Here is a 20636-nt window from a genome sequence, read left to right on the forward strand (position 1 = left end):
CAATATTTAAGAAGGTTTTTTTTCTTACCTTTCTTACGGTCACGCCGATGTGGTGTCGAGAATAAAAGAGAAGATACCAGAACAGTTTTCATTCTTAGACATTGACAGCAGCTGAAAACTACGAGATCCGTCCCAATTACTCTTATTTGAAAATAGCATATTATTAGAACAAAAGTATATTAAATTAGCTCTTTGGGATTTTCATGTTCTTAATTTTATTAATTGAATTTAAAAAGTTTGCAAATTTTGTAATCTTTATAATTATGATAGGCACATGATGTAGTTTATAATAATAAACAATAAATTCTGTAATTTTGAAGAAAAACAACAAAATATAAAAGCTTCTGCAATGTATTCATTTTAAAAATATGCATTTTTATTTATTCAGTTAATCCAATTATAAAATCTTTCATTATCTCATATTTTAAAAAATTAATGTATCATTAATAATGAAGCAAAAAGTCGAGAATTGTTGTAAAAAGCATGTTTTAACAATCTAAGACACTTATCATCTGGCAAAATGAGCATCAGCAGCTCCAAATTTTAATTTTAGCCACAATTCTCAAATTTTTCAGAAAAAAAACAACTTTTAATTTCCGTCTGTTTTCTGGAATCAAAATAAAGATAATATATTTATTCCATAAAATAAATTACAATACTTCAACATGAAAGGCAATGAGGAGACTCACAGTGGTGGACTCTTGTTTACTATAAAGGTACTTTAAACACTAACCCAATGCACCACAGCATTATTATTGCAAATATATTTTCTCACTTTTGAGTAAAGATAATTTTTATCTTTGTTCAGAATATCGAGTTTCATGCTTATGATAAATGCTACAATACGAATGCTTTAGGGAAAACAATGAAAAGCTTCGAAAAGTGATATCCTTTTTTAGACACAGGCGCTTTAATCAAAGGAGCCACGAAGATAGATTCTGCGAATTGTGATTTCAAATATCATTAACTAAGATTTGAGAAAATAAATCATTTTTTTCTCTTCTTTCATAGAATTAATTACAAGACTTCTATGCGACTTCCTACAATAAGATTCGAAATCGTGATCTCATGTTTACTAGACAAGACGTTTAACCCCATACGCCAAGGTGCCAAGAAAAAAGTGCTGTTTCTAAATAGAATTTCCGATATAATTCTCTAATTTTTGAGATAAGGCAGATTTGATTTTATATATTTCTTTCACAAAATAAACTAAAACACCTCTAAACAATAGCCTTCAGCGGCATACGAAATCAATATCCCCGGCTTAGTAGACAGGCACGTTAACCAAATCAGCCATGACTCTACTTTTAACGGACTAAAGAATTAACATTTCATATATATTTCTTTACATTATGAGTAAACATAAAATTTCGATTTTTTAGAATGCCATATTCGATTCTTATGATACATTTCAAAATACGAATGCTTTTCAGAAACCACAGACAAGATTCGAACTCGTAATCCCTTTTCAAGCGCTCTAAACAACTAAAAAACGAGGCCTCGGAAAAAAGCGGCTTCTAAATAATATTCAGATATCATTCTCTATTTTTTAAGAAACGAGTGATATTCATTTTTTTCGTTTTCATAAAGTCAATTATAATAATCCTATCCCAGTTTTTTTAGTAAAATTGACGTCCTGTTTGAAGCAACACTAGGGCTATTTTGGGACGGACCTCGTAATTTTCAACCGAGATCAGACGACGAGAGCGACACCTGAGCTGGCACCCTCCTCTCCACACCACACCAGCGGGAGAACGTTTGGTCAAAACAGATTTAACGTGAAACAGACCGCCTTACACGAAGGTTCTTCGGGGGAATCGGGTCACGAACATGAAACCCTCCGGTTCCGAAGCCTTACCACCAGACTACAGCGGAACTAACCCTAACCCATAGACACTGATGAGATTCAAACTACCGATTTCCTGTTTACTAGACAGGCGCTATAACCAACACAGCAACGGTGCTTCGGTGATAAGCGGATTTCAAATACCGTTTTAGATATCATTCTCTAATTTTGAGAAAAGAATAATTGTAATTTTTGTCTTTTTCATAAAGCAAATTACTATTCCCAGAAGCAACGACGAGGTTTGAACTCGTGATTTCCTGATTTTATGACAGGCACTTTAACCAACCAAACCACGGCTCCTCGACAAAATTCAGTTTCTAAATATGGTTTTAGATCTAGTTCTCTAATTTTAGATTGGTTGGTTGGTTGATTGGAGTTTTCTGGCGCAAGAGCCATGTTTGGCTATACTGCGCCAAGCGTATGGTAGATAAACACTATATTGTGCTAGACATATGGTATTAAAAAATATGTCAAGTACAATTGAGACATACAATTTAAAATTACAAGTTCTTGTTATAAAATGAAAGTCAAATAATGAACAGTATCAGTATTCTTAAAAATGCAAATTATATCCCAGAAAGGAAAATTTTCCAAAAATGTTAAAAGATTAAAATATTCATGAAAACGTGAAAATGCAAATCTCATAACGTAAAAACAGATACAATATAATACAAAATCAAGTTAAAAAATTCATTGTAATCTTTTTATTCGATGTTTTTTAATGTATTTCTTATGAATAGGTGTATTTGAAGATTCATTGTAAAATTTTTTAAGATCAACCCATTGAACCGTACATTTTTGGGGACTTTGTCCAAAAACAGTTTTATTAACTGAGGTGAAATCGGTAGAAGGTTCCGGAGCAGGTGGGGTTTCATCAATTGTTTCGTATGGGTTGTATTCAATAGCATTATCTGATTCTATTTCGGTGTCAGTATTTTGATTGGGCTTATCTGTGGAAGGTTTCAAGCACAGAGTTGGTTTCATCCATTTTATTAGCTGGTTTGAAATTTATGGTCTGCGAAGAGCTAAAATTAGAGACTGGCATAGATTGGGAAACTTGTCGAGGTGAAGTCTTCCAGAATTTAGAATTCGATATATTTTCAGAATTTTGATATTTTTTATGTTTTTTCTTAGATGTAACATTTTTAAATGTATGCAGGTCCTGTGGTATTTCATTGGATGAGACATTAGTAGTTTCACATTCATTACCAATTGGCTGAGGAATACAAGTTTCACCAAATGCTGGATCGATTGTCAAAGTTTCGAAAAGTTCGTTTCTTCACAAACTGGACACATTTGACTTTCCGTTTTTTTAGTTCTCTCTTTAAATTTTGATTTTTCTTTTTTCTTAAGATCCTTTGCAGTTCGTGGAGAACGGTTTTGAGTAATGACGGGAGTGCAGGGATTAATATCTGGCTGTGATTTATTAGTCGTTAAAGATTTTAACTTCGTAAGTGGAGGACAAACAACTCGAGTTAATTTTTCATCTGTCTGAGTAGAACCAGAAATGGTATTTGTGACTACTTGTGAGTATGGTAATGAAGCTGATGTAGTAGAAGGTGGGGGATACACAAGTTTCCTTGCCTAAGAATAAGATAGATTTTTAGTTACTTTAAACTCTTGAATTTTCTTTTCCATTTTCCACTTATTGCACTCCTTAGAATCTGCGGTATGGGTTTTATCACAATTTATACATTTGGGATCTGCATTACATTCTGTACTGGAATGCCCGAATGATGCACAGCGGGAACAAGTCTGTTTACCTCGACAAGCGTTTTTCGAATGGCCGAACCTCTGACAGTTAAAACATCGTAAAGGAGAAGGAATATAAGGACGAACCTTATATCGTGCATAGCCAGCAAGAATAGTTTTTGGAAGCTGAGGAGTACAAAAAGTTAAGATTATGTGCTTCGTTGGAATTAGTTGACCATTACGTTTTATTTTTATTCGGCGGGCTTCACAAACTTTTTGGCTTTTTAGCACACTTACAATTTCAGACTCTGAAACAGATTCGAGATCAAGTTCGGAAATAACACCACGGCAATAATTTAATGATTTATGAGCATACGTTTCCACAGGAAATTCTCCTAAATATTTCAAATTTTTAAGAACAGATATTTGTGATTTTGTGGCTGCTTCAATCAATAAATCTCCAGATTTAAGTTTCTTAGTATTTTTGACTTCTCCAATGGTTGAGGCAATAGGTTTCTGAATGAGAAAAGGCGAGACTTTATGGAAGGTTTTGTCAGTATGTAGGATGATAAAAGGAGTATTTTCAGTAATTGAATATAAGGACAAAGACGTTTCGAAAAGACCCATGCAAAGTGCAATTCATATTCGGGTTTCGAAGGCACCGCCCACCACGGAGCCCAACAAGGTAAGGCAGCCACCGGCTCTAGGCATCCCAGGCCTCGGCGCTTGCCTTGATGCTAATCGGAACCTATACGCTAAGGGCCACTTCCAGGAACGTCTACCACCCTTAACGCAGAGCCCCAGAAGGTGACCCCTTCGCTTGATCCCTAACAGACTAACCACTCTGGTGGTTAGCTACCGACCGAATTGATACACTAGGGACCAACAGTGCACCACCCGTCTAATGGGTTGCCACGCACGGTCAACAAGTGGGGTGTTTTGGCTGTCCATGAGAAGCAAGAAGCAAACAGAGCGGCGCCAACTTCTCAAGGAGAGCTAACTCGCTTGCCGTCGAGGGATGGAAGGATCAAGCAAATAGCAGAAGGCGTAGAGGTGAGTAAGTATAAAGGGAATAAAGATCCCTGGGTAACTCGGGATTGGGACACCCGTACTCACCTATAGTAGGTGAGAACCTGGGGGGCTCTAATTTTGGAAACTAGTGTAAATGTAATTTTTATATCATGCATGAAGTTACTTACTAATCCAAGAGGCACCAACAAGATTCGAACTCGTGAACTCCTGTTTACTGGACAAGCGCTTTAAAAAACTAAGCCATACAAATACCGTTTCAGATAAGATTTTCTAATTATTGAGAAAAGAATAAGAGTAACATTTGTCTTTTTCATAAAGCAAATTACTATTCCCAGAGGCACCGACAAGATTCGAACTCGTGATCTCCTGTATACGAGACAGGCGCTTTAACCAACTAAGCCACGGCGCCTCGACAAAATGCGGTTTCCAAATATTCTTTTAGATTTAGTTCTCTAATTTTAGAAAATAGTGTAAAAGAATTTTTTTTTATCTTCCATGAAGTTACCTTCTAATCCAAGAGGAACCGACGAGATTCGAACACGAGTTCTCACGTTTTCTAGACAGGAGCGTTTACCAACTAAGCCACAGTGCTTCGGGGTAAGCGTTTCCAAATATGGTTTTAGATGTAGTTCTCTAATTTTGGAAAATAGTGTTAAAGTAACTTTGTTATCTTGCATGAAGTTACTTACTAAACAAACAGACACCAACAAGATTCGAACTCGTGTTCTCTTGTTTACTAGACAGGCGCTTTAACGAATCAAGCCACGGCGCCTCAACAAAAAGTGGTTTACAAATATAGTTTTAGATCTAGTTCTCTAATTTTAGAAAACAGTGCAAAGTAAGTTTTTTTATCTTGCATGAAGTTACTTATTTATCCAAGAGACACCGAAGAGATTCGAACTCGTGATCTCCTGTTTACTTGACAGGCGCATTAACCAAAAGAGCCAATGTGCTAAGTGGTATTGAAATATCGTTTTAGATAAGATTCTGTAATTTTAGACGAAAGAATAATAGTAATTTTTGTCTTTTTCATAAACAAATTGCCATTCCCAGAGGCACCGACGAGATTCGAACTCGTGATCTCCTGTTTACTAGACCGGCGCATTAACCAAAAGAGCCACGGTGCTAGGTGATAAGGGGTTTTGAAATATCGTTTTAGATAACATTCTCTAATTTTTGAGAAAAGAAAAATTGTAATTTTTGTCTTTTTCATTAAGCAAACAACTATTCTCATAGACACCGACGACATTCGAACTCGTGATCTCCTGTTTACTAGACAGGCGCTTAAACCAAATAAACCAAGGTGCTCGGCGATGAGGGGTTTTGGAATACAGTTTTAAATAACATTCTCTAATTTTTGAGAAAAGAATAACAGTAATTTTTGTCTTTATCATAAAGCAAATTACTATGCTCAAAGGTACCGACGAGATTCGAACTCGTGATCTCCTGATTACTAGACAGGCGTTTAAAAAAAATAAGCCACGGTGCTTGGCGATGAGGGGTTTTGGAATACCGTTTTAAATAACATTCTCTAATTTTTGAGAAAAGAATAATAGTAATTTTTGTCTTTTTCATAAAGCAAATTACTACGCCCAGAGGCACCGACGAGATTCGAACTCGTGATCTCCTGTTCACTAGACAGGCGCTTTAACCAACTAAGCCACGGCGCCTCGACAAAGATTGGTTTCCAAATATGGTTTTAGATCTAGTTCTCTAATTTTAGAAAATAGTGTAAAAGTAATTTTTTCATCTTCCATGAAGTTACTTACGAAACCAAGAAGCACCGACGATATTCGAACTCGTGATCTCCTGTTTACTAGACAGGAGCTTTAACCAACTAAGCCACGGCGAGTCGACAAAAAGTGGTTTCCAAATATAGTTTTAGATTTAGTTCTCTAATTTTAGAAAACAGCGCAAATGAATTTTTTTTTCTTGAATGAAGTTACTTACTAATCCAAGAGACAACGAAGAGATTCGAAATCGTACCCTCTGAGCGTTTTAACCCTCTGAGCGTTTTCATTCTACGTCTGAAACCTCTAAAAAGGGAACTAAACTTGACTAGTATTCTCTCTCACAATCGTTTCGGTTTTCCTAAAGAAATGTACAGCAAGCGCGAGCACTTTTTTCTTTCCCCTCTTCTTCTTCACGGGTGGTCGACACACCCTGGGGTATGCGCAAATTACCGCTCATTCATGTCAGATCTTATAGCTTTCGTTTATGGCTAGAAAAGTCAGATGGTTTCTAGGAATAGTGTATGGGGATCCAGTTTTGTTGCTTTTTAACCCCGATAGTAGATAATATCACTCTGTATATATATATATATATATATATATATATATATATATATATATATATATATATATATATATATATATATATATATATATAAAATAAGTAATTAATGAGGATTCAAATTCCATTCATATTCCTTTATTATTCTTTCAAATAAATCATTGTAATATTTTTTACTGAGTAATCAATATTTGAATAGCATTTGTCTAAAATTAGGACTAATCACAAATAGTTATGTCAATCAGATGTGTATAAATAACAATATATAACCGATTTATCATTAAAATAGCATTATCGACTATTATAATAAAATATGCAAATCAGCAAATTGATTGAGTAGCTTAAAAAATATACAAATCTAGAGCCATATGATTTGCTACTTATGTATTAATGACCCAGGCTCTAAAATATATCACATCAATTTTTTTAAAGTTCAATACTTTTTTAATCATTTTTTTATTGAAAAATAATGGCATATTGGCTATTAAATGTTTCAAAATAATGAAAATTTCAATTAAAACCTCATCAAATATATCAGGGTAAATGCAGATTAAATGACCTTATTTAAAATTTATTTTTGAAATTATAGACTGTTCTATTGATTTTAAAATGTTTTAGAAATTTATTAAAATTATCGACTTTTTTTTTGCTATTTTTTTCCCACCTTTTTTCACTATTTTGTGTGCATATTCAAAGAAATTGCTATCTTAAAAAATATTCAAAGGAACAAACAAATGGTTCTTTTAAAATATTATACAGGAGTATTTCATTCCTCGTAAATTTCGATACATTTATGATGTTCTTTAAAAAAATACAATGGACGTAATAATTTTCTAATTTTCGTACATTCTAAAAAAGAAAACACTATTTATTCATTGCTATTTCTGCTAGTTTTATAAAAAAAAATTTAAACGACAAAAGTTTCAATTGTGCTTACATATTTTTATAAAATTTACTGTGGAAAAGTAATCGATGATTTAAATATGTAAAATTAAACTTGTAAAGCATATGTTGCATTAACGTATCTTTGCAACATTCCATTTTCTTTCTCTTTCTAATGATCGCTAGGAGTGAAGATAACAATCACCGAAAACATTTTTTTTTAACAATAATTCCTGACGATGGATTCAATAAAAGAATAAGCGTCTTGCTTTGGTAGGAACCGCAACAATTCCACAAATGAATTAAGAAATTTTATGTCTTAGAACTGTATTTGAAACAAAGTTTGGAAGTTTTAATTGCTTACTAGAAAAGTTTTTACTTTTGTTGATTACCTCCATAGACATAGTAAAAATATCAAACTATATAAGTAAATGGATTTAGTGAAGAAATAGTGATATTCGTATTTCAGTGAAATTGGGATGTATAAATTTTACAAATATTTGAGAGCATAGTTTGAAAACTCTCGAAAACCAGCGTAAGAGGTAACTGGTTCCTTATTTAGAAGTAATTACCGGTGTAAGCAATTACTTTCATTTATGAAAGTAGCCTTGTTGTATCCAGAATCATTGACATTAGCCTTGAATCGGTTTTGAAATACACAAAAATAAAGTTTTTTTCTTTCCTTTTTTTTTTTTAATTAGTAAAAAAAGGTTTAGTAGTTGCGCGTAGGACGTAAACACTTCTTATTTTGATTATAACTTAATAAACCGTATTCTAAATTATATTATAATTAACATACCTGAAAATCATAAATAAAATTTACATCTCCTGTTCTTTCCTCTAAATAAATCAATATTATGATGTTTGTTTTGAAATCTGTTTTATGATGATTTATGTCATGAGTGCTATGGTGATTTATGATATGATTATTCAGAGCAATTCAAAATAAATCTGAAGATCGCATTTAGTAAATAAACACATTCAATATTAGAAGGAATATATTAATCGCATACCTTAGTTCATTAAGTATGAAGTTATCTTTTACCATAACTAAATAATCACTCTTTGTATTTTGTTATTGAAAAGAATAATTCACAGATTCTCGAAATTTGATACTTACAAAATATGCCCAGTCTTAGAACATCACGTCATATTATTATCAAAAGTTGATTTTAGTTTTTAATCATATTTTTTGTCGAAAATTAATAATAGTGTTTAAACGATTACATCTACTGACTTAATTTCACAAACTTATCAAATTAAATCTTGATAAAAAAAAAGCCTTTATAAAGCAGTTACTTTCTAATTTGTAAGCTATTCCATTGATTTATGGATCCCCCCCCCTTTAAATCAGAAAGACCATCTCGCGATTAACCATCCGCTTGGCCCTAAGGCTCGTCTCACACTATACGGATTCAAATGCCACCTGTGTCGCTATGAGTTTGGGCCGCCGTTTTTCTACAGACCGAACATTTTACTCAATAGAACATTTTACTTACTGTACTTCTTGATAACTTCCAAAAGAACTAACCAAAAATTGAAATATTTTTCACAGTTGTGTAGGATGTTGGATTTAATACAGGAAAACGCATTTTACTTTATAAAAATTTTATATATTTAAATAACAGCCATTTCAATAAAAAAAAAGTTGATATACTTTTTAAATATTTTCAATGTGTTGCTTATTGTTGCGTTGTTTCTATATCCTCACAATAAGGACAATTATGAACAGAATTCAACAGCAAAATTCATTAAAAAAAGTAATAGAATGAAAATATTTTAAAAGGAAATACTTCACGTGACAACAAGAATAATAAACGCATTACTAAAATGCACAAATTTAGTACTTTTAATTTTTTAAAGAGGAAATACATATATAAAAACCAATACTAAAAAGGAGCCAAGCAAAAGGAACAAAAGTATAAATTCATGGCCGCAGTATAATCTCATAGAGGAATCATCAAGAGAAATCCATTTCAACCTCAAAACTTCAACCTCAAATTCCTGTCGCTTTCTTTTGTCACTTTATAATATATATTATATAAAGAACAGAAAATTTTTAATATATAAATTATTAGAATAATTAAAATATTATGCAGTATAGTTATACCGAATTATAATATTCATTTAACTAGTTTTAAGCATTACAATACATATCTGCTTCAGTAAAACGAGTATTCACGAGTATTTATAAACTTCAAGTATCACAGAACTGGTTTTCGTAAAATTTATTATATAAAGTTATTCGCATGTTTCGCAGAAATTCTGTATTCACGTTCCCCAGCGCGCAGAGAAACATGGTTACAAAAAAAATGTTTGAAACAAATTGTACCCATCCACAACGCTTGATACTTTATTTTTATAATTTATCAAATATATCTGCAAGCGGTAGAAAAAATTAATAAACTTGATTGAATTGTTGATGAATCATGCAGCCAAATAGGGGAAAGAAAGAATTTATTTATTTCAAAATGAAAATACATTAAAAAAAAGGCGTTTTTTTCTTCTTTCGAAATTGAAAAATTATATAGAGCAGACGATCATTGATGATATATCTAATGGCCAATGGTTTTAATATGAAATATAAATTGACAGATTTGGTCGAATGACTGGGGCAAGTAGAATACCAAAAGGTTTTGGAAATAATTCCGCCATAGACGTATCAACTGAATATACTGAGAAGATATTATATATATATATATATATATATATATATATATTGATCATTGATGATATATCAATAGTCATTAGCCCTCATATAAAAAGAAAATTAATATATGATTGACAATATTATTTATATAATTGGTTTAAAAAATAAACAATTGTTTCTCAAATTTCAGTTTAATATAGCATAGTGGATATGGCTTAATCCCTTTTTTCAACCCTTTAAAACCCTTTATTAACTTTTTTTTAACCTCCCCATTCAATAGCTTGGGTTAAAAAGGCTGAGCATTCACTAGGAATCATTCCAGTCAAAGAATTTGAGAAAAGATTTCTTTCTTTATCGTAAATTAACATATAGCAACCTTTCTATAATTAATTGTAATTAATTTATATGTAATCTTATCTTCAAATATTAGATAAACTGACTGATGAGAAATCTGCATGTAAAAGTCATGTATGCATGTACATGATATCCCAAAACGGAAGCATCGAGATAAATTAAATGTATCATGCAATTTTATCAAAATGTAGATTTGTATTAATTTTTTTAAATGTATTCTGACAAAGGATTTATTACACATGAGTGTTTAAATAATTATTTGAAATCACACGCACACATACAAAATAGATAAATGAAGTTTGGTAAGTTGGTTTGATATCGTTATTGCGAATGTGTCGAATTTTTGCTCCAGTCTGAAAGGATAGGAAGATGCACCAAATTCATACTTGATTCTATTCAAAATGTGCTAAGAAATATGGATAGCGCTACACTGCATAAGCATATGAATAGGAAAAAGTAAGAATGCTGATGCTACCATTGATCTTTACCTTGATTGTAAACCTTGGATTGCTTTTAATAATAATAATAATTGTTTTCCTGTTTGGGCCCAACAACCTTTAAGGTCGATCCTGCATTAGTGTGCAGTTTATGAAGTTTTCTTCCATAAGTAACACCAGCATCAGTAACAAAATCTGAATAAAGTAATGCAAAGTCATTTATTTGATAGGAGAAAATAGCAGGTTGTGATTTCAAGGCATAACTATGAATGCTAAGATTTTGAATATTCAAAAATAATTTATTATCCATGCACCATTCAGGAATTTATCTGCACCATTTTGTAGCAGAACATCCTTAAAAACGATAGTTAAAACTCATTCTGTACTTCGCACAAGATTCACCAAAAGTTATCTCATTTATCCACTCGGATTTTATTCTATATTGAAAAATGCTCATTAACTTATCTACAAAAAAAAAAAAATACTGCTTTAAAGATCTGTAAAATAAGAACAGAATTTTTGAACTACCTACTTATTTTTTTAGAAGTGTTTTAGAGATCTATAATTTTATCTAAGAAATATATCTTCTTTGATAAACTGTTGAAAAAATATCTTCAGATAGTTTACAATGTTAAGACTTTTACAATGCGATTCGTTTCTTAATATTCCTAACAAAATAAATCAAACCCTGAATTAAATTTATTTTACTATTTGCTTTCATCTACATCAAGGTATATTAAGACTAAATATTAATAATTTTCTGAATAGACATAATTCTTAAAAAAATGTTTTTGTTTCTTTTACGAATTTGAATGAAATTATTCTATTCAGTTCTTTAAAAAAAAAACTTTGAAAAGGAGTCGCATTATAAAAAACGACACATTATTCCAAATTTTTACAAGATAAGAGAAACAATATAATAATATATTTTATTATATTCTGTTAAATTTAGACTGCTTAATAACGCAAAATTCATTTGCATCTGTTTACTTCGTGAAAAATAATTGGAGGTATAGATTAGCATAAAAATATAAATTTGAATCATAATAACAGTTGAACTAAGAATAAAAAAATATATTTAATATTTTAACTATATATTGATGGCAATTTTTCAAATATATCCCTTTCGAGTACTGCAATGTGATGTTTAATCACAAGTAAGCATAAAACTGCATTAAGAAAAAAATAACTCAATGGAACTTTGAGGCAACGCTTAGATCAAAGAAATCCTATCCCTATCGATATCAAACAAAAACTATTGAAACAAAATGCAATTTAAATTAAGTCCACATAGAGCCATTATGGGAGACACGATTGGGGAAAAATTCCTGTTCCTCTTTTCTTGGACGAGCCCTTTCCTTTTTCACCCCTCATTCCTGCATAACGCCGGCACCATCACAATGCCCTATGCCTAAAGCAATCTTCTTGCTCTCAGATCCTGTGACTTCCTTAAATGGCCGTAAAACTTCATTGTGTTGTCTCCCCTCCAATTCATCAAGATGTCGAAACTGGTAGGGAGAAAGAAATACGTTAAAATACGTCGACACCATCTGCGGTGCAGTAACACCCCTATGTGATTTTCAGTGCAAAACGAATTTGCATCGTTCGTTACCCTACGTTAAAATGCGTGCAGTGCACTTTAAAGACATCTATGGGGCTACGTCGAAATACGTGTGGAACCCTTAGAGGGTTAAATAACATTCTCTAATTTTTGAGAAAAGAATAACAGTAATTTTTGTCTTTTTCATAAAGCAAATTACTATGCTCAAAGGCACCGACGAGATTCGAACTCGTGATCTCCTGTTTACTAGACAGGCGTTTAAAAAAAATAAGCCACGGTGCTTGGCGATGAGGTATTTTGGAATACCGTTTTAAATAACATTCTCTAATTTTTGAGAAAAGAATAACAGTAATTCTTGTCTTTTTCATAAAGCAAATTATTACGCCCAGAGGCACCGACGAGATTCGAACTCGTGATCTCCTGTTTACTAGACAGGCGCTTTAACCAACTAAGCCACTGCGCCTACACAAAAATTAGTTTCCAAATATGGTTTTAGATCTAGTTCTCTAATTTTAGAAAATAGTGTAAAAGTAATTTTTTCATCTTCCATGAAGTTACTTACTAAACCAAGAGACACAGAAGAGATTCGAACGCGTGATCTCCTGTTTACTAGATAGGCGCATTAACCAAAGGAACCACGGTGCTAGGTGATAATGGGTTTTGAAATATCGTTTTAGATAACATTCTCTAATTTTTGAGAAAAGAATAATAGTAATTTCTGTCTTTTTCATAAAGCAAATTACTATGCTCAGAGGTACCGACAAGATTCGAACTCGTGATTTCCTGTTTACTAGACATAAACGCCACAATGCATCCCCGAATGTGGAACCCTGAAGGTTCCTTGTCGGTTGAGTGGATGCATGTGGAAGGAAGAGCAACCGCATCCCTAAGAGGGCACAGTTGCGCTCATAACATAGCCGCCCCCCCCCGAACTTTATTGGATTCCAAAAAACTTATTACAATTCCGGTTAACATAACATAGAAAAATATTTACAATAATGTACATTGATGAATATCAGTTGCGGCCTCTCCACAGAATGCGAGGCCGTTCGGGCGTTGATGAAAATGATACTAGCCTACAGAAGAAAAGAGAACAGGGAGAAAAGAAAAAAGAAAAAAACACACACTTTGAGTAACATTGATGGGATGAGAAAATGAATTTTCACAGATGAATATATTGATGTGATTCACAGGTGCAGCCTCTCTACAAGTTGCGAGGCCGTTCTGGTGATGAATGGACATGAACAAGAAAAAAAGAAAATGGAGATAATAATGTATACATTTGTAACATTGCCGGATTACAGTTGCGGCCTCGCAACAATATCAGAGGCCGTTCCCGGAGGAGACTGTTGTAGCTGCTATCTGGTCGCTGGAACGGTAAGGCCATTAAGGAGACTGTCGGGGCGATGATGCTGGTATCTGGTGGATGGTGCTGTCGAAGGGAGGACTGTTGGTTTGGAGTGGAGGCTGTTCTGTTGCCAATGACGAAGATGGGTGGGGCCGCTGGATTGTTGTAGTAGGTCGTTGGGAAGGATGATAGTCTAGATATTGGGACTGGGGAGGAGAGACTGGAAGTAGCCGATGTCTGTGATGGTGGGAGAGGAGTGAGATGGTGAGGAATGGAAATGAGCGGGGTGGCAATGTCGGTATATGATTAGTGTTTTGGTGGTTGTAGGCTATTCAATTCTGAGGGGAGAGGATGTCCTCATGTTCCTGTAGGAATCTGATGAGGAGTTTTACCCTTTTTCTCGATAGCTTGTGATTCATGACTCCTTTTCACCAGGCTGGCTCGTGGAGTGCTGAGGGTTTGTAGAATTGGAAGCTCGTTGTTAGTGGACTGCTTGTGGCGTAGTGGAATGGGGTGCCCTCTTGACCACAGCCGCAGTTGTGGCTTTCTCGAAGATGAAAACGGTGGAGGTAGGAGGGGAAGGGACGATGCCCTGTTACGAACATGATCTCCTCCCTCTCCCATCCAGTTTGGGTTCTTTTCACCTTTGGGAGGATCTTGTAACTTGTTCTGCCCGTTTCGCCTGTATCCCACTCTTCCTGCCACCTTTTGAGGAATACTGCCTTTAGTTGTTTTTTGAGTTGACTGTTTGGAAGATGGATATTGATTTGGCTTCCTTCTGTCGTTGCTCTTTTCGCAAGTTGGTCTGCGATCTCATATCCTTTGTTATCCGCATGAGCTTTAACCGAGCCGAGCCTGATGTTGGTGGAGTTAAGGAGGACCTCTTGTATTTCTTGGGCTATTGCGCTTTTAGTGTTTATGGCTTGTATTGAATGTAGGCTCGACTCGCTGTCTGACCAGATTTTGATCTGCAGATCTTGGTTAATGGCCCAGTGGCAGGCTTCTTTAATGGCCGTGAGCTCTGCCTGGAAAACGGAGTTTTCATTTCTTAGCTTCCCCATCCAGTCTGATGTTATTTCTTCATTCTTAATTACACAGAATGCGCATCCCGTCTGGTTATTGAGGTGGGAGCCATCTGTGTATATGTTTGTTTCTTCCTCCTGCGAGACGGTTTTCGTGAAGGAGATCCTGTCTTCCAGTTGGAAGGCTGCCGGGTGTAACCTTGTTGTGGCTGGCTTCTCCTCGTAGTCCGCTGGTGGGAAGCCTCTTCCGTCTAGAGAAATTTGTTGTTTTAGCCTGACATAGGCCGCTTCTAATTCTGCTTTCAAGTGGAGGGGAAGAGAGCCTTCTATTACCTGAAGTGCAGCAGATGGGTTTGTAAAATATGCTCTGCTGATGTTTAGCAGGAAATTACGTTGTATCGAGTTTAGTACTCGTTTCTGTCTTGCCGAGAGGGAGGCAGCCCATTCCACAGAGCCATGGAGAATCATTCTTTCTGCTACGGTCTTATATAGCTGTCTCCTATGGTCTTTGTTTAGGCCCCAGTTAGAACTAGACAGGCGCTTTAACCAACTAAGCCACGGCGCCTCGACAAACATTTGTTTCCAAATATGGTTTTAGATCTAGTTCTCTAATTTTAGAAAATAGTGTAAAAGTAATTTTTTCATCTTCCATGAAGTTATTTACTAAACCAAGAGACACCAACAACATTCGAACTGGAGTTCTCCTGTTTACCAGACCGGATCTTTAACCAACTAAGCCATGGCGCCTCGACAAGATGCGGTTTCCAAATATGGTTTTAGATCTAGTTCTCTAATTTTAAAAAATAGTGTAAAATTAATTTCTTTATCTTGCTAGAAGTTACTTACTAAACCAAGAGACACCAACAAGATTCGAACTTACGTTCTCCTGTTTACTATACAGGCATTTTAACCAAATAAGCCTCGGTGATCGGCGATAAAGGGTTTTGAAATACCGTTTTAGATAACATTCTCTAATTTTTGAGAAAAAAATTATCATAATTTTTGTCGTTTTCATAAAGCAAATTACTATGCTCAGAGTCACCGACGAGATTCGAACTCGTAATCTTCTGTTTACTAGACAGGCGCTTTAACCAACTAAGCCACGATGCCAACCATATTTAGAAAATTTCGTTTCCAAATATGGTTTTAGATCTAGTTCTCTAATTTTAGAAAATAGTGTAAAAGTAATTTTTTCATCTTCCATGAAATTATTTACTAAACCAAGAGGCACCGACGAGATTCGAACTCGTGATTCCTCTTTACTAGACAGGCGCTTAAACCAAATAATCCACGGTGCTAGGCGATGAGGGGTTTTGGAATACCGTTTTAAATAACATTCTCTAATTTTTGAGAAAAGAATAATAGTAATTTTTGTCTTTTTCATAAAGCAAATTACTATGCTCAGAGGCAAGGACGAGATTCGAACTCGTGATCTCCTGTTTACTAGACAGGCGCTTTAACCAATTAAGCCATGGCGCCTCCACTAGATGCGGTTTCCAAATATGGTTTTAGATTTAGATCTCTAATTTTAAAAAATAGTGTAAAATTAATTTCTTAATCTTGCTTGAAGTTACTTACTAAACCAAGAGACACCAACAAGATTCGAACTTGCGTTCTCCTGTTTACTATACAGGTGCGTTAACCAAATAAGCCACGGTGATCGGCGATAAAGGGTTTGGAAATACCGTTTTAGATAACATTCTCTAATTTTTGAGAAAAAAATAATAGTAATTTTTATTTTTTTTCATAAAGCGAATTACTATGCTCAGAGGCACCGACGAGATTCGAACTCGTGATCTTCTGTTTACTAGACAGGCGCTTTAACCAACTAAGCCACGGCGCCTGGACAAAAAGTGGTTTCAAATATAGTTTTAGATTTAATTCTCTAATTTCTGATAACTGCGTAAATAATTTTTTTTCTTGCTTGAAGTTACTTACTAATCCAAGAGACAACGAAGAGATTCGAACTCGTGATCTCCTGTTTACTAGACAGAAACATTAACCAAAAGAGCCAAGGTGCTAGGTGATAAGGGGTTTTGATATATCGTTTTAGATAACATTCTCTAATTTTTGAGGAAAGAATAATAGTAATTTTTGTCTTTTTCATAAAGCAAATTACTATGCTCAGAGGCACCGACGAGATTCGAACTCGTGATCTCCTGTTTACTAGACAGACGTTTAACCAACTAAGCCACAGTGCTTCGGGGATAAGCCATTTCCAAATATGGTTTTGTATGCACTTCTCTAATTTTAGAAAATAGTGTTAAAGTAATATTTTTATCTCGCATGAAGTTAATTACTAACACAAGAGGCGCCGACGAGATTCAAACTCGTGTTATCCTTGTTTACTAGACAGGCGCTTTAACCAAAGAAGCCACGGTGTTCAGTGATAAGAGGTTTTGAAATACCATTTTAGATAACATTCTCTAATTTTTGAGAAAAGATTAATCGTAATTCTTGTCTTTTTCATAAAGCAAATTACTATTTCCAGATGCACCGACGAGATTCGAACTCGTGATCTCCTGTTTACTAGACAGGCGCTTTAACTAACTATGCCACGGTGCTTCGGTTATAAGCGGTCTTCAAATACCGTTTTAGATATCATTCTCTAATTTTTAAGAAAAGAATAACTGTAATTGTTGTCTTTTTCATAAAGTAAATTACTATTCCCAGAGGCACCGACGAGATTCGAACTCGTGATCTATTGTTTACCAGACAGGCGATTTAACCAACTATTTGATACGAATTATACCAAAATTTAATTTATCAATTTGGTAAAAAAAATTTATACCAAAATTTAATATCAATCAGATCTATTAGACTATAAAAACCATGCTGTATAAATACATCATAAACATTTACAAAAAAATTTTAATTCACATCACAAATGTATCAAAATATAAATACAATAAATATAAACAATTAAACTCGTTAAGTCCATTAGTGTTGAAAAATATTGTTATAAACACTAATGCCATGTTCTCAATTAAAAACAGACAATACCGATTTTTCACTGAAATTGTTGCTATGAGTGTATTTACTATGAACCTTATGTTTTGATTCTGCAGTTTCAGCGCATGCGTTTTCGTTTCATGTAATAAACGAGATTTACTCAAATATGTAATACTTGTATATTTGTAAATATTTTTGTGATTAAAAAACGCATTTGATTTATTCATTTATAAAAACAAAGCAGTAACAAAAGTGAATTCGACTGATATTAATCTAATTACCAAAATTGAGTGGAAATATTTCTAGGTTTAATATTTCCAGGTTTCTTTAAAGAAAAAGGATGGTTTTCTAGGTCTTATCATGTATTTTAGTAATCTATTATGATAATAAATATTTTCGTTGAATTAAAAATTTTATATTTACGTTTTTTTTATTAAGAATTTATTAATCTTTTAAATTTTTGATATATTTGATGGTTCATTCTCTGTCTATATTAATGTTTCTTTTATGTGAATTGTTTAATGAAAAAATCACTAAAATTGAGAAATATAATCCACAAAAATTTCTAAACACAGAATTGCACATATAAAATTATATAGATATCCGATTACCGTTTTTGGAAGAGTTAAATATAGTTGGCGTCTAAGTGAAGATGAGATATATTCATAAAAGCTAATTTGCTGTCACCACTTTTAGTATGTTGAAATACAATTTGTCTACATACATAGGGTATCATAAATTCTTTATTAAAATGTCAGAAAATATGACAGAAAAGAGGCAGATATCTCGGAAGTTTCTTAAGCTAAAATTCATAACAATAAATTAATCAGAATTTCGTGCAATGTAGTTGGGCAGCTGAATTCAATTGTGTGATAAAATTTTGAATACATAATAAATGTCTATCAACTGAAATGACAGTTTTCATGCAAATAAAATTACTTCACCATGCGTGAATGATATTTATGTAATAAATCTAGCTCTAAACTCTAAATTATTCTTTTCTGTAAAATTTATGGCCATTTCATGCAACATATATTTGAGTGACGTGCAATGAGATCTATGTTTGACACTTCTAAATTGATTGGTGAATTCCTTCACAGAATTATTCATGCAGTATAATAATAATAAATCATCTCGTTGTGCCAACTTGAAATTGTTTTTCCCGTTTTATTTACTTCATCGTCATGTTCTGTGCTCCTTTTATTGTAAATATTGTTACAATCCTGTAATGTAGCTTCCCAGCATGGTTAGTTTAATCACTGGAAAGGCCGTTTTACTATCAGCTCTGTTGGGTGCTAATAGGGTGCCACTTCAGTGATCTCAGAACTTGCCGACAAACTTGGTGATCATTTGGCGATTGGCGACGTATTTGGCAACTTTGGTGACAAAATAGATATTACTGGAAATTTCTAGTATTTTAGTGATTCATCCAATAGGAACCAAGGTAAGCCATGATTGATCCAGAACCTTCTCCCCCCCTACGCCTCTAGGGAACTATAAAAGTTCGGCAGTCTGAATCTGATGTCAGTCGTGTATTGGGTCGTATACAAGTATCGAGCCATCGAGAGGATAACGAAGCAACGGTGGAATAGTCCAGTGAAGATAAAGCGTTGTGGGGAGCTCAAGCGATTGCTGAACTAGTGTTTATTGTGAAAGCAGCATCGAGTCATGTGAAGAATAGCCAGTAGTGTAGTAGTATGTAGTCAGCTGGATACAACTAAAGCGAGGAGACAGTGGAGAATTACAACAGTTTGGAGAGACCGTAGAGTGAAGTTAAGAAGATTCCATCTCCTGCTGAATACTGTCTGGACGCCTTGTGTGCCGCGGTTGTTATTACTACCTATTACTACTTGTGGACTACTGTTTATTGTAGTGTGCTACTGTGTGTTGCCTATGTTCGTCACGACTGTATATATTCGTCGTCTTTGTGTTCGTGTTTAATAAGCGTCGTCCGTGAGGCCTGCTGATTGTTTTCACACTATACACCCACTAAAAGCTAACCCGGTGACCTTACGGACTTAGTGGAATTGAAGTTCCGTAACAGTATATATTGATACAGTAAAATATAGTACAATTATTCTGATTTTTTGGATTATATGGTGTTTGTTGCAATAAATTAAAAGAGTCTTGATTAGATTTCAGGACACTGATAAACGTTCACGAAATTCACAAATGCTCTGAAGATGCCGCTTATTATATTGAAATACTCTCTGCACTTTTTCAGTAACACGAGGTAAAAATAAGTAACAATAACCAAAATATCAATTTATGCATCCTTTCTATAATGACTCATTATGCACAGAAAAGTAAATATCTAGAAATTCACAATCGCTAAATCGTTTTTTTTAAAATACAGTAATCTTAGAAGGATTTCCTGAATTCAGAAAATGATGTTTATATTCTTCTGCAATTATGATTCAATTCAGAATATCTAAAGATTGTTCTTAAAATTTGTCATTCTTTCAAAAAGTACACAATTGCGAACAGAAACTTTTATTCTCTTGCACTGCTCTGCAGTATTTTCCTGATTTATCTTAAATATTCAACTCCTCATATTGGTCTTCTGCT

General features: G+C 33.9%; 1 protein-coding gene and 5 non-coding genes across 6 annotated transcripts; all 6 read right to left on the reverse strand.

The window, feature by feature from the left end:
• Positions 1–4905: 4905 nt before the first annotated feature.
• On the reverse strand, positions 4906–4979 carry Trnat-cgu (transfer RNA threonine (anticodon CGU)). Its single transcript has one exon. It is a non-coding gene; the product is annotated as a tRNA-Thr (tRNA).
• Positions 4980–6166: 1187 nt separating this feature from the next.
• Positions 6167–6240, reverse strand: Trnat-agu (transfer RNA threonine (anticodon AGU)). Its single transcript has one exon. It is a non-coding gene; the product is annotated as a tRNA-Thr (tRNA).
• A 6895-nt stretch (positions 6241–13135) lies between these two features.
• Trnat-agu (transfer RNA threonine (anticodon AGU)) lies at positions 13136–13209 on the reverse strand. The gene has a single exon. It is a non-coding gene; the product is annotated as a tRNA-Thr (tRNA).
• Positions 13210–14522: 1313 nt separating this feature from the next.
• On the reverse strand, positions 14523–15692 carry LOC129974207 (uncharacterized). Its single transcript, XM_056087541.1, has one exon. The coding sequence runs from the start codon at positions 15690–15692 to the stop codon at positions 14523–14525; it is 1170 nt and encodes a 389-aa protein (XP_055943516.1).
• Positions 15693–16152: 460 nt separating this feature from the next.
• Trnat-agu (transfer RNA threonine (anticodon AGU)) lies at positions 16153–16226 on the reverse strand. Its single transcript has one exon. It is a non-coding gene; the product is annotated as a tRNA-Thr (tRNA).
• A 659-nt stretch (positions 16227–16885) lies between these two features.
• Trnat-agu (transfer RNA threonine (anticodon AGU)) lies at positions 16886–16959 on the reverse strand. The gene has a single exon. It is a non-coding gene; the product is annotated as a tRNA-Thr (tRNA).
• Positions 16960–20636: the final 3677 nt, after the last annotated feature.

Source organism: Argiope bruennichi, chromosome 1 (assembly GCF_947563725.1).
Source record: "Argiope bruennichi chromosome 1, qqArgBrue1.1, whole genome shotgun sequence".
In the NCBI taxonomy this organism is placed as follows: domain Eukaryota; kingdom Metazoa; phylum Arthropoda; class Arachnida; order Araneae; family Araneidae; genus Argiope; species Argiope bruennichi.

What these genes read in the sequence shown, in the direction of transcription:
- LOC129974207 (XM_056087541.1), bottom strand. Translation starts at nt 15,692, where the DNA reads ATGTTTGTCGAGGCGCCGTGGCTTAGTTGGTTAAAGCGCCTGTCTAGT.